The sequence below is a fragment of the Chiloscyllium plagiosum genome, unplaced genomic scaffold (assembly GCF_037043375.1).
Source record: "Chiloscyllium plagiosum isolate Xiang-an unplaced genomic scaffold, Cpla_swu_hap1 HiC_scaffold_4, whole genome shotgun sequence".
NCBI lineage: Eukaryota > Metazoa > Chordata > Chondrichthyes > Orectolobiformes > Hemiscylliidae > Chiloscyllium > Chiloscyllium plagiosum.
Window position 1 is genome coordinate 27,498,878 of NW_028270142.1, and position 17,579 is coordinate 27,516,456.

At 39.7% G+C, this 17,579-nt stretch overlaps 1 protein-coding gene across 1 annotated transcript in view; it reads right to left on the bottom strand.

Annotated features, from left to right (window-relative positions):
• Positions 1-7,806: 7,806 nt before the first annotated feature.
• The window catches only part of eif3hb (eukaryotic translation initiation factor 3, subunit H, b), a 113,256-nt gene continuing 103,483 nt past the window's right edge, over positions 7,807-17,579 (bottom strand). The window contains exons 6-8 of the mRNA XM_043688999.2: positions 13,604-13,724; positions 11,168-11,300; positions 7,807-8,089 (exon numbers count right to left, since the gene is read on the bottom strand). Coding sequence (XP_043544934.1) covers positions 7,992-8,089; positions 11,168-11,300; positions 13,604-13,724 — 352 coding nt within the window. The 3' untranslated portion in view covers positions 7,807-7,991. The remainder of the gene's footprint in view (positions 8,090-11,167; positions 11,301-13,603; positions 13,725-17,579) is intronic.

Sequence of the window (17,579 nt, forward strand, 5' to 3'; positions counted from 1 at the left end):
TTAAGATAGTTGGTCTGCTACTTGGTCTAATGATGGTGGTGGGGTTGTGGTGGGAGGCATGAAGAAACACCGTCTGGCAGTGTGCAATATTTTGTATGTCTGTTTAGAAGTGCAGAAGTGTTTTGTACTGCGGCTCCAGCAGCAGAGAGTGGTAGTTTAGTGTTCCTAACTCATTTGAAGCCTGTTGAATCAGGCCTATTCTCACCGTAGTGGTTCAAAGCTTGCCACTCAGCATAGGCAAGTTTGTCACTAGAAACTTGTTAGTGATCTTGATCCAAAGTAAACCTGCTGATGTTCAATTAATTCTTGCTTGCTTGATTCTTGCTTGCGGCACGGGGGCTCATTGGCTAGCACTGCTATCTCTCAGCACCAGGGACCTGGGTTCAATTCCAGCCTCGGGCAACTATCTGTATGGAGTTTGCACATTCTCCGTGTCTGCATGGGTTTCCTCCGGGTGCTGTGGTTTCCACCCACAGTCCAAAGATGTGCAGTTTAGGTGAATTGGTCATGCTAAATTGCCCATATTGTTAGGTGTATTAGTCAAGGGTGAATGTAGGGGAATGGGTTTGGGTGGGTTGCTCTTTGGAGGGTCGGTGTGGTCTTGTTGGGCCGAAGGGCCTGTTTCCACACTGTAGGGAATCTAATCTAATCTAATCTCCCCTCGGGTCAGGTCACCAACACAGAGGTAGCCTGGAGCATACTGCTTCTGTCAAGATACACTTATGGCTAAGCCAAACATGTTTACACTGATTTGGTCATGTGGATCAGATTGAAGATGGCTATCCAAAAAACCCTGCATGGTGAATTAGTCACTTCGTCATGACCTCCTGGGTTTAAAAAGGTGAAGGGAGGTATGAAGTCTCAATTTTCATTCTGAACCTTTGACAATCAATCAGAATATCTACTCATGAAATTTCCTCAAGAATTAATGGTTCGTGCCAGAGGTCAGTGATGGTCAAACTCTACACGTCTGTGCTACAAGTTTGATTACCTAAATGATAATTTAACATTCCATGTTTTCTTATCTGTTGAGAGTGTTGTATTATGCCCAAATTTGAGCTGTTCTTGAAGTTTTCTACAGCACAGGAATGGAGGTGAGGATTGTGCAGGGGTAAAACCAGAAGAACAATGTTAGTGAAAAGGAAAAGAAAGGAGAGAAGAAAATCAAGGTGAAAAAGCGAAAAATAGTTAAAAATGTGCTATAGAAATAAATAGAAGTGGTAACAGCAAAACTGTCCAGGTTGACCATCATCACCCCACTGACAGGAACTGCAGGAGAATGCATATGCATGGGACCACACAGAAATCTGGGAGTTTCTGTTTGTGATTTACATTTCTCCAGGAAATGCACTGTTGAGGCAATTAGTGGAAAACATCAAGTTGATGAGAATACTCCCATATCATTAGATAGTGTTACATTTTCAAGGGTTTTTGCAACACTGAGTGTTAGAGGGCGTTCTAACAATATACTAACTTATATTACGGTTAAATATATATTTATAGAATATAATAGCAAAAAAAACTTAATTCCAGCTCATGTTAATCTGAGCATTTATTTTGCTATCTAAAAATGCAAAGTGGAAGATATGAAGTGTTTTTAATTTCTTGCTTTGTTACGTGGAGGTACTCCAGAGCGATTGAGTCCTTACCTGCTTGCTAACATCCATTCATGAGTAACATCCTTTTGACCTGAGAGTCAGATTAAAAACTGCTATCAGAAAAGGAGACAACTGAGCCACAGGTATCACCCCAGCTTTCAAAGCTGGTTTCTTCAAGGTCAGTGGCAAACACCCTTGGTGCAGCTGACCACAAAATCAGTCTGACCTTTCTGTGTCTGTGTTGGCCAGCATGACATCTTGAACCTTTTCAGAAAAGCCCAGCCAGGAAACTTTGGAGTGGAAAATAACGGAACAAAGATTGATAACTAAAGTGAAAACTATTTTGAGGATTTTAATAAACTAATGAAGGACAAGTGGGAGATGTTAGTTTCAAACTATTAACAAAATTAACCATCTTATGGATTTAATGTAAGGTCATCTCCATGCGGTCAACTCTATTGCTGTCAGCATCCATCTTTGGTCCATTTACATTGTCTACATGCTATCGCTCTGTGCAGTTTTCATTCATGCCTTCAATCTCCCTTTCCTAAATATTTCTTTTCATTTCAGTTTGTCATCTTCCTGTGTTCAGTCCTTTTAAGGTACGCTTTAGTAAGGCATGTTACACAAATGTAAAATATAGATAGCTAACAGGGAATAAGAATTTCCTTCTTTCCTCCCCCACTGAAGACATTGCTTAAAGCTGGCTATGGTTTCATAGTTACTGCTGAAAATGTGTTGCTGGAAAAGCGCAGCAGGTCAGGCAGCATCCAGGGAACAGGAGAATCGACGTTTCGGGCATAAGCCCTTCTTCAGGAAGGGCTTATGCCCGAAACGTCAATTCTCCTGTTCCCTGGATGCTGCCTGACCTGCTGCGCTTTTCCAGCAACACATTTTCAGCTCTGATCTCCAGCATCTGCAGACCTCACTTTCTTTTCATAGTTACTGGTCAACTTTAACACTGCCCCTGACTAGTCAGTCCTAATGCATTGGCCTGGTCAGTGAGCTTCAGCAAACTACTTGACCATACAGTCAAAGTGTGAGATGCTGGAAAAGCACAGCTGGCTAGGCAGCATCCAAGGAGCAGGAGAGTTAACATTTCAGGCATAAGCTCTTCGTTGGGGTTGACCAGCCCTGACCAGCTGTGCTTTTCCAGCAACTGCCTGACCTGCTGTGCTTTTCCAGCACCACACTCGGACTCTGATCTCCAGCATCCACAGTCCTCACTTTCTCCTACTTGACCATAGAGTTCAACAAGTCAAATTTGATCCAGTCCTCACTTGACAGAGCCAAACACCAATAACCAATAGCAGTCCCTGAGATCAATGAGTTCAGTAGACTGGGAATAAAATTTTGGTCTGCATCTCTCAGCTATACAACAATTTCAACAATGGAACCTCTGAAACGTTCAGGGTTGGATGCCATCTAAACTCATAAGAGCCAAGATGAAGCAGTTTGTAATTAGGGGAATCCTCAGAAGCAATGGCTAATATTTGCCACCAGTTTATTATGCTTATGTATAATTTTAGTTTCTAAGTTTTCTTTGTTGATGGTTGTAAAGATGATAAAGACAAAGATATGTAGGTTTAAGGGTAAAATGACGTTAAACATCAATTAATAGGAGATAGGTATTTTAGAGATGAATATCAAATTACAAGAATTCATGTGATAGCATAATTAAACAAGGTCTTTTTCTTGGGGTGGGGGAGTCCAGAACTCTAAGGCATAGATTTAGCGTGAGAGGGGAAAAATTTAAAAGGGACCTAAAGGACAACATTTTCACGCAGAGGGTGGTGTGTGTATGGAATGAGCTGTCAGAGGAAGTGGTGGATACTGGTACAATTACAACATTTAAAAGGCATCTGGATGGTTACATGAATAGGAAGAGTTCAGAGGGATATAGGCCAAGAGCTGACAAATGGGAACAGGTTAGGTTAGAATATCTGGTCGTCATGGATAAGTTGGACTGAAGGATCTATTTCTCTGCTGTACATCTGTGATTGTGTAATTATCTTAAGAATTTATTGCAGTGATTAATGATGTTTCAAACCAGTAACCTAAATGAAAATATTTAAATTGAAAATATGTCACTTATTTGTACTGGATACTTGGGTTGGGGGTAACATTTTCTGTGGTAAATTTGACAACGAGAGCATGGCTTGAAAACTGGTGGTATCTGAGATTATACACGACATCTTTTGTGGCTCACAATCACTGTAAAAATGGTAAATTGGGAACAAAGAGTATTTTAGCTCGATCTGTTAAAATTACATGTCATTAGAACTTGGGAGTCTCCAGAACTTTGGAACACAGGATACAAAAAGTTAAGCAGAAGTGCCTATCTCTTGTCCATATAATACAAATATCACCCATCTGGATCAACACAAAGTAGTCAGAGTTTCAGTAAACCATAATGGTGAATGGGGAACTTTCACACAATGACCAGCTGAAGTGAGCAAATTCTAGCAGTACAGTTTATACAGTACAGTCTCTTAACCTGGGTTTGGGCTGTGTTTAAACTTTCTATAACAATGAAATAATTATTCAACTTGTGTAGTTATTGAATGTATATTTAACACAGCCATCAACTTTATTTATTTAACAAAAAAATCAATGCAGATAAATAACTTCCATAATTCTTAAAGTAAATTAAAACAAATTAACAGAAATTACAACAGTAGAAGCTACCTTAAGTATGAAACTGGCAGGGGTATAACCTTTCATGACAACATCTTCGATCTAGCTGTAGGTATAAAGAAGTCTTGCATAAATTATTGAAAACCAAAATTAAGATCTGATGGTAAGATTAAAGACTGTGGAAGTTTTGTTTTATATGAAGCTACTTAAAAATGGAATCAAGATACTGCTTAAGACTTCCATTTCATTGAGATGAAAAGGTTTTTAAATGGACCCCCTTATCTTGAGTTCTTGGACAAAAAAAAAGCCTGAACTCAAATAGTTTGCCAAAAGGAAGAGAATACATTATCAGATATCAACAAAATCATTCTTTTAATCAATCTTTAGTTGCATTGTCTGAACGTTATTACAGAAATGATGATTGCCTCTAAAAAGTGAGAAGTCTACCTTTATTCTTCAGTTTATGGCTCACAAATATATAATATGCAAGTCTCTCAAGAAGGTAGCACAGAGTGGATGGAAGCACATTAGAAAATCAGAAAAGCATAGAGATCCTCTGGCATTGCTCAAATCTCCCTTACAAAGTGAAAAAAAGATTCACAAGAATGAGAATGGAACTGGGAGAATACACTGATTTGAAAAGATTTCACAGACTGGGCTGTTAATCTTTTATAGTCTGGCTTGATGATCCACTAGGAGTTTGGGTTCAAAACAGACTGGTTTATGAGAATGCAAAGTCAAGAACGGTTTTCAAACTCTGACTTCAAGGTAATATTTATTACACATGCAGCAAGACCTTGACAACATCCAGGAAAAAGTGAGGACTGGAGATCAGGAGTCGAGAGTATGATGCTGGAAAAGTACAGCAGCTCAGATGGCATCCAAGGAACAGGACAATTGATGTTTTGGGGATAAGCCCTTCATCAGGAATGGCTGGGCTTAGGACTGATACGTTGATTCTCCTGTTCCTCAGATGTTGCCTGAGCTGTTGTACTTTTCCAGCATCACACTTGATAATATTCAGGCTTGGGCTCGAAAGGGACAAGTAGTATTATATGCCACACAAATGCCAGGCAATGACCATCTCCAATGAGAGACAATCTAACCATTGCCCCTTGACATTCAGTAGAGTTACCGTCAGTGAATCCTACACTATAATCATTCTGGGGTTACCATTGATCAGAAGCTGAACGAGACTAGTCATCATTATGAAGTGACTACAAGAGCAAATCACAGACCAGGAACCAGCAGCAAACTGAGCCAGCAACTCACCAGATGACTCCCCAAAGCCTGCCCATCATCTACAAGGCACAAATCAGGTTTATCATGGAGTACTCCCCACTTACCTGGATGTGTGCAGCTCCAATAACACTCAAGAAGCTTATCACCATCCAGAACAAAGTAGCCCACTTGATTGGCACCACAACCACAAACATCCACTCTCTCTAGTATGGACACTCAGTAGCACCAGTGTGTATGATCCATAAGGTGGACTGAAGAATTCACGAATGGTCCTTAAGCAGCATCTTTCAAACTCATGATCATCTAGGAGGGCAAGAACAGCATTTACATGGGAAAATCACCACCAAGTTCCACTTCATATAACATAACAGCACAGTACAGGCCCTTCAGCCCTCGATGTTGCGCCGGCCTGTCATACCAATCTGAAGCCCATCTAACCTACACTATTCCATGTACGTCCATATGCTTGTCCAATGACGACTTAAATGTACTTAAAGTTGGCGAATCTACTACCGTTGCAGGCAAAGCATTCCATACCCTTACTACTCTCTGAGTAAAGACATCTGTCTTATACCTATCTCCCCTCACTTTAAAGTTGTCCCCCCTCATGTTCCCATACTTGGAAAAAGGCTCTCCCTGTCCACCCTATCAAACCCTCTGATTATCTTACATATCTCTCTTAAGTCACCTCTCAACCTTCTTCTCTCTAACGAAAACAGCCTCAAGTCCCTCAGCCTTTCCTCGTAAGACCTTCCCTCCATGCCAGGCAACATCCTAGTAAATCTCCTCTGCACCCTTTCCAAAGCTTCCACATCCTTCTTATAATGTGGTGACCAGAACTGTACACAATACTCCAAGTGCGGCCGCACTAGAGTTTTGTACAGCTGTAGCATAACCTCATGGTTCTGGAACTCGATCCTTCTATTAAGAAGGCATACAGTGTTTTAGCTTTTATTGACAACCCTGTCAACCTAGGTGGCAACTTTCAAGGATCTGTGTACCTGGACACAGATCTCTCTGCTCATCTACACTACCAAGAATCTTACCATTAGCCCAGTACTTTGCACTCCAGTTACTCCGACGAAAGTGAATCACCTCACACTTATCCGCATTAAACTCCATTTGCCACCTCTCAGCCCAGCTCTGCAGCTTATCTGTCTCTCTGGAACCTACAGCATCCTTCGTCACTACCCACAACTCCATCGACCTTAGCGTCGTCTGCAAATTTACTGACCCACCCTTCTTCACCCTCATCCAGGTCGTTTATAAAAATGATGAACAGCAGTGAACCCAACACCGACCCTTGTGGTACACCACTGGTAACTGGACTCCAGGATGAACATTTCCCATCAACTACAACCCTCTGTCTTCCTTCAGCAAGCCAATTACTGATCCAAACTGCAACATCTCCCACAATCCCATTCCTCCGCATTTTGTACAATAGCCTACTGTCGGGAACTTTATCGAACTCCTTGCTGAAATCCATATACACATCAACCGGTTTACTCTCATCTACCTGTTTGGTCACCTTCTCAAATAACTCATTAAGGTTTGTGAGGCATGAACTACCCTTCACAAAACCATGCTGACTATCCCTAATCAAATTATTCTTTTCTAGATGATTATAAATCATCTAAAATTATATTTAATCCGCTCAGCATCCTGATTTGGAAATAGATCATCATTCCTACCATGTTGCTGGGTCAAAATCCTGGAATTTCCTCCCTAAGATCATTATGGGTCTACCTACAGCATGTGAACTGCAGTGCTTCAAGAAGCCAGCTCACCACCACCACCTTCTAAGGAACGAGAATATGTGGAGCCATGGCAGTGACTATAAGAACATAGGTTGGCATAAAGGGGAGCCAAGAGAAGGTTACGGGCATTGGTTGCCAGTGACAGTATGAGATGCCGTGGGCACATGAGTAGGTGGAAGGCATGTGGTGACATGGATGAAGAAGGTGAGGGATGGATGCTATTTTAGGCTGTATTGCTTTTCAAAGACCTTTTGGCTATTTCCAAACTCTTTCTTGGGAATGTGCGCCTAAGGTACAACTAAAGGACAGTGGAGGTAACTTTCTTTTTTTTAAAATCTCATTCCAAATTAAAAGTCTTTCATTTCTGGTTGAAGCTGGTCTGTACGGATACATTACTTAACAAAAGGGCAAGGGGGAGAATAATAGTCAAACTGATCCACATTTTCTTTTAAGACCACTGAACCATGTATGATGATGTTAATATTTAATTCACTAGCACAATATTCTCAATTATTGGCTCCTACAGTCAGGGAGAGTGGTTAAGCTGGAAGAAAAATACAAGACTAACAATATGGTCATCAAATTCATGTTTATTTTAATTGAATTCATATAAGCTGGGCTAAATGAAGTTCCCAATGTCAGTTACACAAAAACAAGAAAACTTATAAGAAAATCAGCTTCTGTGTTGCTTTTCAGATAAATGTTATTTTATTGGATGTGAACACCATATTGACCTAAAGGACATTCAATTGAGATTTCAGCTGTTGTGACCTTGAAGGGCTTCAGCCATGAATAATTTGCCCATGCTCTGTGATGTAAACTCCTTGATCTGCTGGCAGTAGGTGTTGATTTGTCCTGTCAAGAGTTGAAAAAAGGCAAAACATAAAATTAAAGACTCTGGGAACCTAAGTTCAAAATCTAGCCTGAAAGATTTAAAACAGAATTCAAAGGACAATACTTCACACAATCATATACCACACAGAGTGAACTAATGATATGCTGTCAATATTTAATACATATACTTTTTTGTTGTTTTAATACATGTAGACAAGCCAATCTATGACCATAGATTACAATAAGACCACTTCCATAATCACAGCACCAATCACGTCTACTTAAGGTGACCAGCGTCAAAGCAACTAAACAGCACTTGTTATGTGACCTTTCTGAAAATCTCCAGAAGAAATTACAAAGAACATTAATATCAAAGTCTAAGATGGGCAATGTTCTGGTACTTTCCAGTCATCTGATATGTAACTGGCATCGTGCTGAAACCCTGGAATACAAATTAAGGAAAAGGGATTTGTACTTCAACCTCAATGCCAGATTCAGTTACCTTTGCTACTCTAACTTTACTAATTATTGAATGGCAGCTAAACACTGCCAAAATATTGGTAAATAAAGCTCTCAGTTGTTCTCAAGGGATTCCGCAGTATTTCAGCTCAAGTCAGCAGCTCAGTATCCAGTTTGAATCAATACTGTTTTCACCCAAGTTAGACTTATTCATTATGATGGCAATAATTCTGTCGATTATGATCCCAAATCTGATATGGTAATCCCAAACCACTCATGTCTAGAATGGTCTTGTCAGACAGAGATATTTGAAATAATTTTTTCGTCTTCTAGTCTGCGAATAACCATTGATAGAGGCACCACCCAGGGATTCAATTTAGGCTCTAAACGTACCAAAGAGTGGAAAGTAGCCAAGCCACGCTGTTTTTTAAAGCACTTTTGGCAGTAGTTGTACAGGCCTAGGGGAAAATGCCAATAGGTCTGTGGAGTTGCTTTGGCCATTTTTTATGTTTGCTTTATTTTCCGGGAAACAACTAAAGGTTATATCATGAGAAAAGCTCTTTTATATTTTTCAAGTTCAATACAAAAATAATTTAAAGAACCAGAAGATACAGCTAAACAGTAAGTATTTTTGTAGAATGACTTTTCTTAAAATTTGATTGTGGCAGGCAGAATGATTATTTAAACTAAAATGGTTATCCTTTATATAATTAGCTACTTTCTCTATGATCTAACCCAATTCTTTCAGGCACAAGAACATCTCTGGGGAGAGGGTTGAGGGGTTAACATTCAAGTCATTTCCTGCTCCTCGGACGCTGCCTGACCTGCTGTGCTTTTCCAGCACCACTCTAATCTTGGCTCTAATCTCCAGCATCTGCAGTACCCACTTCTGCCGGGTTAACATTCGAGGCAGGCCTGTGTCACAAATGAAAAGTGCTCACAAATGCCATGAGGAAATGTGATGGATAAGAGCACAAATAAAAAAAAACACAAAGTGGATAAATATAAGGGGAGAAAAAAGTACTTAAAAACTCCTTCCAGAAATATTCACGTGAGTGGTAGTTTTAATATATGGGGTTAAAGAAATTGTGCAAAGTCAGAGGAATGACAAAACTGGGTTAAACCTCAATGAGGAGGCAACACAAGGGACAGGCATATTATAGCAGGTGAAGTAGCAACAACTTGTTAAAAATATTGCATCCACAGAAAGATAACATGCTAAACTCCTGATCGATGCTGAGTTAGTTCTTTTTTGTTGATTCACTCATGAGAAGTGGGCACTACTGGTTGGGCCAGCATTTACTGCCGTTCCCAAGAGAAGATAATGAGCTGGCTTCTTGATCCACTGCAATCCATTTGGTGTAGGTAGAGGAGGGCAGTTCCAAGATTTTGACCCAACAACTTAGTATGGATCAAGATCAAAGAAAGGTAAGAACTGGACAAGAAAAGGCACAAGCAAATTATTTATTAAAAGCAAAAATCTGAATTTTAATCATGACACAGTAGATGGAGGTGGTAACCCTATAGTTTCTAGAGATTTTAAATACAGACAGAACATTGTCCAACTAACAAGATTCTGGATCAATTCTGGATGCAATCTTGAGTAGTTATCCAAGCATTATACATAAAATCACAGAACATCCCAGATTCAGCCCTGGAATGCTGATAACAGAATGCAAGTAAATGTTTGAGATAAAACTATTGGTCATATGAAAAGATGACTTAGAAGAAAGACTTTTTAAAAAAATCGACTAGAATACGCTCTGGTTGCAATAAGTCTAACACAGGAGTGAGAAGGACGTAACTACTTGAGAAAATGTTGGGAAAATTATAACCAAAATTAAATCCTGCTGGAATTTCAGTGCTGCTGTGAACCAGAAAACATTATCCTGGAAAAGCGCTGTGCCTTAAATTATTCTAATATAAAGCTGAAAAAATTTGAAAATATGATCAATTTCCTCCATATTGCAACTGGAGAAACTGGGAGGTACACACCCAGTAATAGCATGCTGTTTCTCTACCTTCACCAACCACAAATACCTTACAGATCAAGACAACCTAGAGAAACACTAAATTGAATTAGAATAACAACTGCATTAATATAGTGAAAGCCTGTTGCAATAGCTCAAACATATTCTAAAAGCTGTGTGATTGTACCATTGGCATTTCAGATGAATGCCAAATATATTAAAGACACCACTACTTCATGCCTATATGTGATACAAGTTTTTAAAATTTGAATACTTGGTCTAAACCTAGCCACAATTTACCAAATGAACATTCAAGTTTGCCTACACACAGGAAGGATTCCACATAGAGATTTAATGGGCTCTTAATAGGCCCAAGTTCATAGCAAAAAAAAATCTAAAATCTCTACCAATTGGGATAAATTTATCAATCTTATTCCTGCAGCTGATAGAGAAATGTCACAATGATATAGCAGAGAGGGCTCCTATAAAGAACCACCCCTCCCTGAAACACAAGTTCAGTTCATAATTAATGGTTCATTGCTAAACCCTAGGTTGGAAGCTCTAAGGTTGGGGCAGGATACAAAGCTTGGTGCACCAAACTGTACTACATCCAACCTGGAAGAATTCAATTTTCAGTTATCTCCTTTAGTCTACCCTCTAAATCTCTAACCTGCAACAAGGAGTGTTTCAAGTCTTGGTGGTGGCTGAGGTGGCTTGAATAACTTGGAAGGGTCTTCCTCTGGCAATGGTGCCTCTCCTCGGCTCTGTCTTTGGGAATTTTCAAGCTGACGTCTGTGTAGGTACTGCAACGAAATGATAAAGTTGAATTTATGCTGCTGTCAAATCAAGTTTTTCAGAAAACTTAATTCTTTTAGATAACACCATCTTTCAAGTGGGTAGGGGAGATCTTATTCTTAAATTAAGACTTTATTCACATCCTCAGATTCTTCCAAAAAGGAAAAAAAAGTGTCTAATTAGTATCACCATCCACAGATATATTTGTAGGTTAGTTACGTAAATTATTCTTTATTAACAATATATATTCTTGTTACAAGTTACCATACCTTGTTAGACTTTATATTATGGTCACCTCTATAAATAAACCAAGAAACTTATACTTAAGAGTGCTCATCTAACCATATAATAGGGTAAGCCAGAGGCTCAAACACTAGACCTTCCTTTTTGTTATCTAAATTGATTATTTGTGAACTGCACTGCGCCCATTCGAGTTTTTCCAAAGATCAGCCAAGAAAACGTTTGATAAGACAAGCCAGCGACATTTAATTTCTCAAATAGCAAATGAATCTGAAGACCATCAGTGACAATAGGACTCAACTTGACTTTTGTGCAATAATACAAATAATACGGTAGCAGTGGTTAGCACTGCTGCCACACAGCGCCAGGGACCCGGGTTCAATTCCTGCCTCAGGCGACTGTGTGGAGTTTGCACATTTTCCCCACGTCTGCGCGGGTTTCCTCCCACAGTCCAAAAATGTGCAGGTTAGGTGTTAGGTAAAGGGGTAAAAGTAGGGGAATGGGTCTGGGTGGATTGCTCTTCGGAGGGTCGGTGTGGACTTGTTGGGCCGAAGGGCCTGTTTCCACACTAAGTAATTTAAGTAATCTAATCTAATCAAAATTAATACTGTACACTTCACCATGTAGCCCAGTAGATTTGAATCATCCTTGTGCATCCTAACATTGAGCCTGAGAAAGCTAGGTAGGGTAGAAGACAAGACACACTGAACAAAAGTTTTAAATCTTACAGGGCCAAAGGGGTGGTAATGAGGAAGGAATAGAAACCAAAGATGCATTCAGAGCAGGGGTGGTATTATCTGAAAGTAAAAATTACACAAAACTGAAATATACAAAGAAAAGGAAATATAAAATGGGAGGGAGGGGCAGAGTTTTATGGTCTGAAATTGGTGAACTGAATGTTCAGCCCAGAAGGTTGTAAATTGTCTAATTAAAAGATGAGACTCTGTTTCTCAAAATTACATTGAGCTTTGTTGGAACATCGTGCCAAGTCAAGGACAAAGATGTCAGAGATGTTGGTGTAAAGAATTAAAACAAAAGAATCTGTGGGTCGCTGAGCTTGAGGACTAAACAGGGGTGCTCCACAAAGCAGTAACCCAATTTGCATGTAGTCTGCCCAATGCAGAGTAGACCATGTAATGAGCAACAAACGTTGTACATTACATTGAGATTGATTGTACTGGAAGAAATATTTGGGACCTGCTTTACTTTTGTTTTCAGCCAGTAGTACACTTATACTTAGAACATCTTTTACCTTCTTGTATTACATTTCCCTTTGGCCCAGCAAAACTAACTCTGTCATTCAATTACTCACTTCCCACCCTATTGTAGACCTTCGATTTGCCTTTGCCCCACCCACCATTTTCTTCAAATCTGTTACATCCAACTTTTCCCAATTCTGATGAAAGATTATCAACCTGAAATGTCAACTGTTTTTCTACAGATGCTGTCTAACCTGCTCAGTATTTCCAGTATTTTGTACTTTTATTTCAGATTTCCAGCATTAATACCACTCAGCTTGGTCAGAATACTTTTAGCAGATTGATTTTAGGGAGATTGTAAACAAAAACTTGTGTTTCTAAACATACAATGCACAATTTGCTTTACTCAAAAAGATTAATGGTGTATTTGAATTATGCTCATCTCAAGTTACTATAGGAGAACAAAATTCACAGATGGGTATCTAAGGATGCAATTGTATTCACAGCATCAACACTGACAACTTTCAAATGATTGCCAAATACTTAAGGTTTGACTCACCACGAGGAAAACTGACCTTTCCCGGAGGGAGAAAAGGAGGCCAACAGAGTACTCAGTGTCAAAAAGAAACAGAGAAAATGAGGAAAGAAAAATACCAGGCTAACAAAAAGGATGTTTTTCTTTTAAAAGGTTTTTGAACATGAAATCCAAAGGGTGTGATTCACTTCCCCCAGTTAAGAATAACCTCCATGACATAATTATTGGGCAACCGTAAAGTCTGCGTCTACCACAGCTTGTAGTGATAGCATGTTGATGGTATTTCTTCATTCTAAACTCTGCCAATATAGGAAGTTGTAGCTTTGATTTGACTTACTTGCTGTTTCTGTTGTTGCTGTTTAGTTACATTTCGCATGTAGGTATTATATTTAATGATATCTTGACTCATTTCATCCACTCTGTCCATTAACAGCTGAAGGTTCTTTTCTAGATGATTTCTGCAAGACAAATAATTATGAAATATGACTAATTGTTGTTCCTATATATTATACTAAAATGAATTAATCTCCATCAATCATTCTCTCAAATAAAGTTCATTTAAAACACAGATCTCACTGCATTCCTTACAATACCAAGAAAGACAAAAATCAACAAGGGCGGTATCTTACTATACAAGTAGGTTTGTACTGACTTCCTCCGGGCCAAAATGGAAAGGTCTAAATAATAATTACCCTGATCTTCCAACTATTTTCAACAACCCAGTTGGTGAAGTCAAACAATCCAAGCTGCTTTGCTGCATGAAGATTGGGACTTCAAACATATAACTAACATGTAATTTTAGTTTGATACTGGTGATGCCTGAATGTATTGCCTGAATGCTGTGAATACAAAGGCCTAACTCTTTAAAAGTATGCAAGATGGTTGATGACATCAGGTTTTACAACCAGAAAAGTGGATTTATTCAAATACACTACTGCTGAGGTAGCAAGAAAGAATAATTTATGATCCATGTACCTAAACCTGACATAGCAGGTCAGTCAGCATTTGCGAAGAGAAAAGATAACTTAATTTACATTTGCACATACTCTAGTTGGATAATTCAGTTAAGACAAGTGAGTACAGTGCACTATGAGTGTAATCAACAGATCGAGTCCAACAAACTTTATGCAAAGACTCTCAGTGGTTATGAATTAGGAAATCTGCTCCTGACATTTAAGTTTATCCTTCAGAAATATCAAAGTCTCCCATTACAGTATTCCACTTTTTTCTAAGGTTTTTTGCCTTCGCAACTTTACATCAAGAGGGTTATCTCATTACAGATGACACAATGCATGAAAAAATTTCCTGATAGGACTTCTAAAATTATTAGTAAATATGCATATGTTTGTCATGATCAAGAAATGTAAAGCTCCAGATTAACCTTTTCCGTTGCTTCAAATACTTTATGGAGCTCAATCGCCTATCAGGTATCAGACCCTGATATTAACAAGGTGTTGGTAAAGGTCTATGAGAGTATGCCTGATTTGATAATTCTGGTCAGACTGTCTGCCTTGTTACCAGGCAGGAGCCTAAACTTTAATGGGAGGAGGCCATAACATGCTGATGGCCTAGATGGTCAGGGTAGAAGGTCTGCAATAATATTAATTTTCATGTGTTTTCACAATTTTTATATGGATGGTTTAAGTCCCCTGACAAAATGACTTTCCTATTTTCATATTGTCTTCAGCGCAATTGATTTCCCTCTTCTGGCCGACTTGATAATTTATTAAAGACATAAAAACTGCAGATCCTGGAATCCGAACTGGACAGGCAGGAGGCTGGAAGAACATAGCAAGCCAGGCAGCATCAGGAGATAGAGAAGTCGACATTTCGGGTATAACTCTTCTATAGGGCTGGAGGTGGGTGCAAGGGGACCTGCAGATAAAGAGGGTGGCGGGGGCAGGGTGGTGAAGTGGGGATACGTGAAGACAGGTAGAGGGTACGACCTGGTTGGTCAATGGAAGGAATGAATCAGGTTGGTGGCAGGGAGTAGTGGAAGGGAGGGGAGGGGCTGGGAAGGGAAGTTATTTGAAGTTGGACAACTCAATGTTGAGTCCTCTGGGCTGTAGGCTGCATCAGCAGATGAGGTGTTGATCTTCCAATTTGCGATTTGGTTCATTGTGGCAATGGAGGAGGCCAAGGATGATCATGTCAGAAAGGGAGTGGGAAGGGGAATTAACATGGGCGGTGACTGGGAGGTCCGGTCAATCCCTGCTGGCCTGGCTGAGATGCTCGGCGAACCATTCCCTAAGTTTATGTTTGGTCTCCTTGATGTAGAGAAGACCGCATCGGGAGCACCTGATATAGTAAGCTAGATTGGAAAAGAGGCAGGTGAACCGCTGTCTCACTTGGAAGGACTGTTTGGAGCCCTGGATGGAGATAAGGTGGTAGTATACTGGCAGGTTCTATCCAGGGCCACAGACAGTCCTTCCAGGTGAGACACAGGTGAAGCTGCCTCTCTTCTAACCTAGTTTACTGCATCAGGTATTCCCGATGAGGCCTTCTCTACATTGGACAGACTGAACGTAAACTTAGAACAGTTCGCCGAGCATCTCAGAGAAGTCCATAGGGGCCGACTGGACCTCCCAGTCACGCCCATTTTAATTCCCCTTCCCACTCCCTTTCCGATCATCCTGGACTAACCTCCATTCCCATCCCCTTCCCCCCTCCCCCACCTTCCACTCCTCCTGTCGCCAACCGGATTAATTCCTCCCAGTGACCAACCAGGTCATACCCTCTACCTGTCTTCACCGATTTCCACTTCACCACTCTGTCCCTGCCACCCCCTTTATCTGCAGCTCCCTTATACCCACCCTGAGTCCTGAAGAAGGGTTACACCCAAAACGTTGACTTCTCTACCTCCTGATGCTGCCTGACTCGCTGTATTTTTCCAGCCTCCTGCCTGTCAATCTGATAGTTTATGGAATGTATCACATAGTTTGGTTTGTTTTGAATATTAGACAATATTAGGGCAGCTTCTTATGTAGCTTACTCCCACATTCCAGAAGTTTAATTCTGATCACCTTCTAGGTATCTGTACAGTGTATATGCCACCAGTGTTTCTAAAATCAACTCGTCTTAGATTGATATGTCTAAACATTATTAGAAAAAAACTTGAAAGATTTCTTTCCAGCTGCTGTAACTAATGTGCAGTCAAATACTTTATTTAAATTTGTTGTTAGCACATCCTGTAAGATTACAAGTTGATTGTTTTGCAGTGCATTTAGATTATTGATGCTGCCCATTGTATGATGCCATATTAGTACCGTAGATGTTTGGCACTGGTAATAACCTATTGTTTGCCATCACTACATACTTCGACACAATATTGAAATTGGAATTTCAAAAGACCCTGCATTTGATTAAATCCATTTGCAGCATTTTAACCAGCAGTGACATTTCTAACATTAACAAAGAGCATTATTTGTTCTTTCATGGGTTGTGGACATCACTTGCAAAGCCAGCATTTGTTACCTATCACCACAACTAAATAGGTGGTAGCCATTCTGTGGTTCTTTTCTCAGGACATGCCTCTATCGATCAGGGTCCACTGGTCAGTCAATCAGCACTCTTCTTTCAGCGTGTATAAATGGAGTTTATCCTTTACTTTGGTATTCCTCGAGAACTTTCCTAATTAGTGCAAGGCGAAAAGCTTCAACCAAATCAGCATGAGAAGTACGTCAGGCTATAAAGGTTCATAGTCATAACATATGACTGTGATAGGTGCTATCCAATTGATGTTTTTTTTTTAAATTATGAGTCAGGTTTAGACTGACCAAACTAAGAGTCAGAAGGCAGCAAAGCCTTTCATCGTGGACTGGTTTAAAATCATAGACCCAATCTTCCAATGATTTATAAGAAAATATGTCGAAATCTATTAGCACTAACACAGTCCATGGGAAACTATTGGAGTGCATTACTTTGAATAGTTCTGGAGCACTGCAGCATTTCAAAGACTCTTTTGCAGTCATTCACACTGAGCTCATTAATCGTTCAAGGCATTATTTGTTTAGTAAACCTTTTAATTGTCAAAACATTTGGAAGTACTAAAGAAAAAAACTTTGACTATGCATTTCATGATGGAGTTCAGACTGGCTGTAATATATTATTTTACAAATTACTTATTGTGGGCAATCAGACTCTGGCTAACGGTTCTAAAAGTTGAAGTATACATGCCTGCTTTATGTAAAGTAATTACAGCTATTTTATGCCAGAAGATCAATGGAGATTATTTATTTTCGTTTGTTTGAATTCCCAAAAGAGAGTCCTTTTCTTGGTTTATCCTGCAAGAATTTGTTTTTTGGTATTTTTTA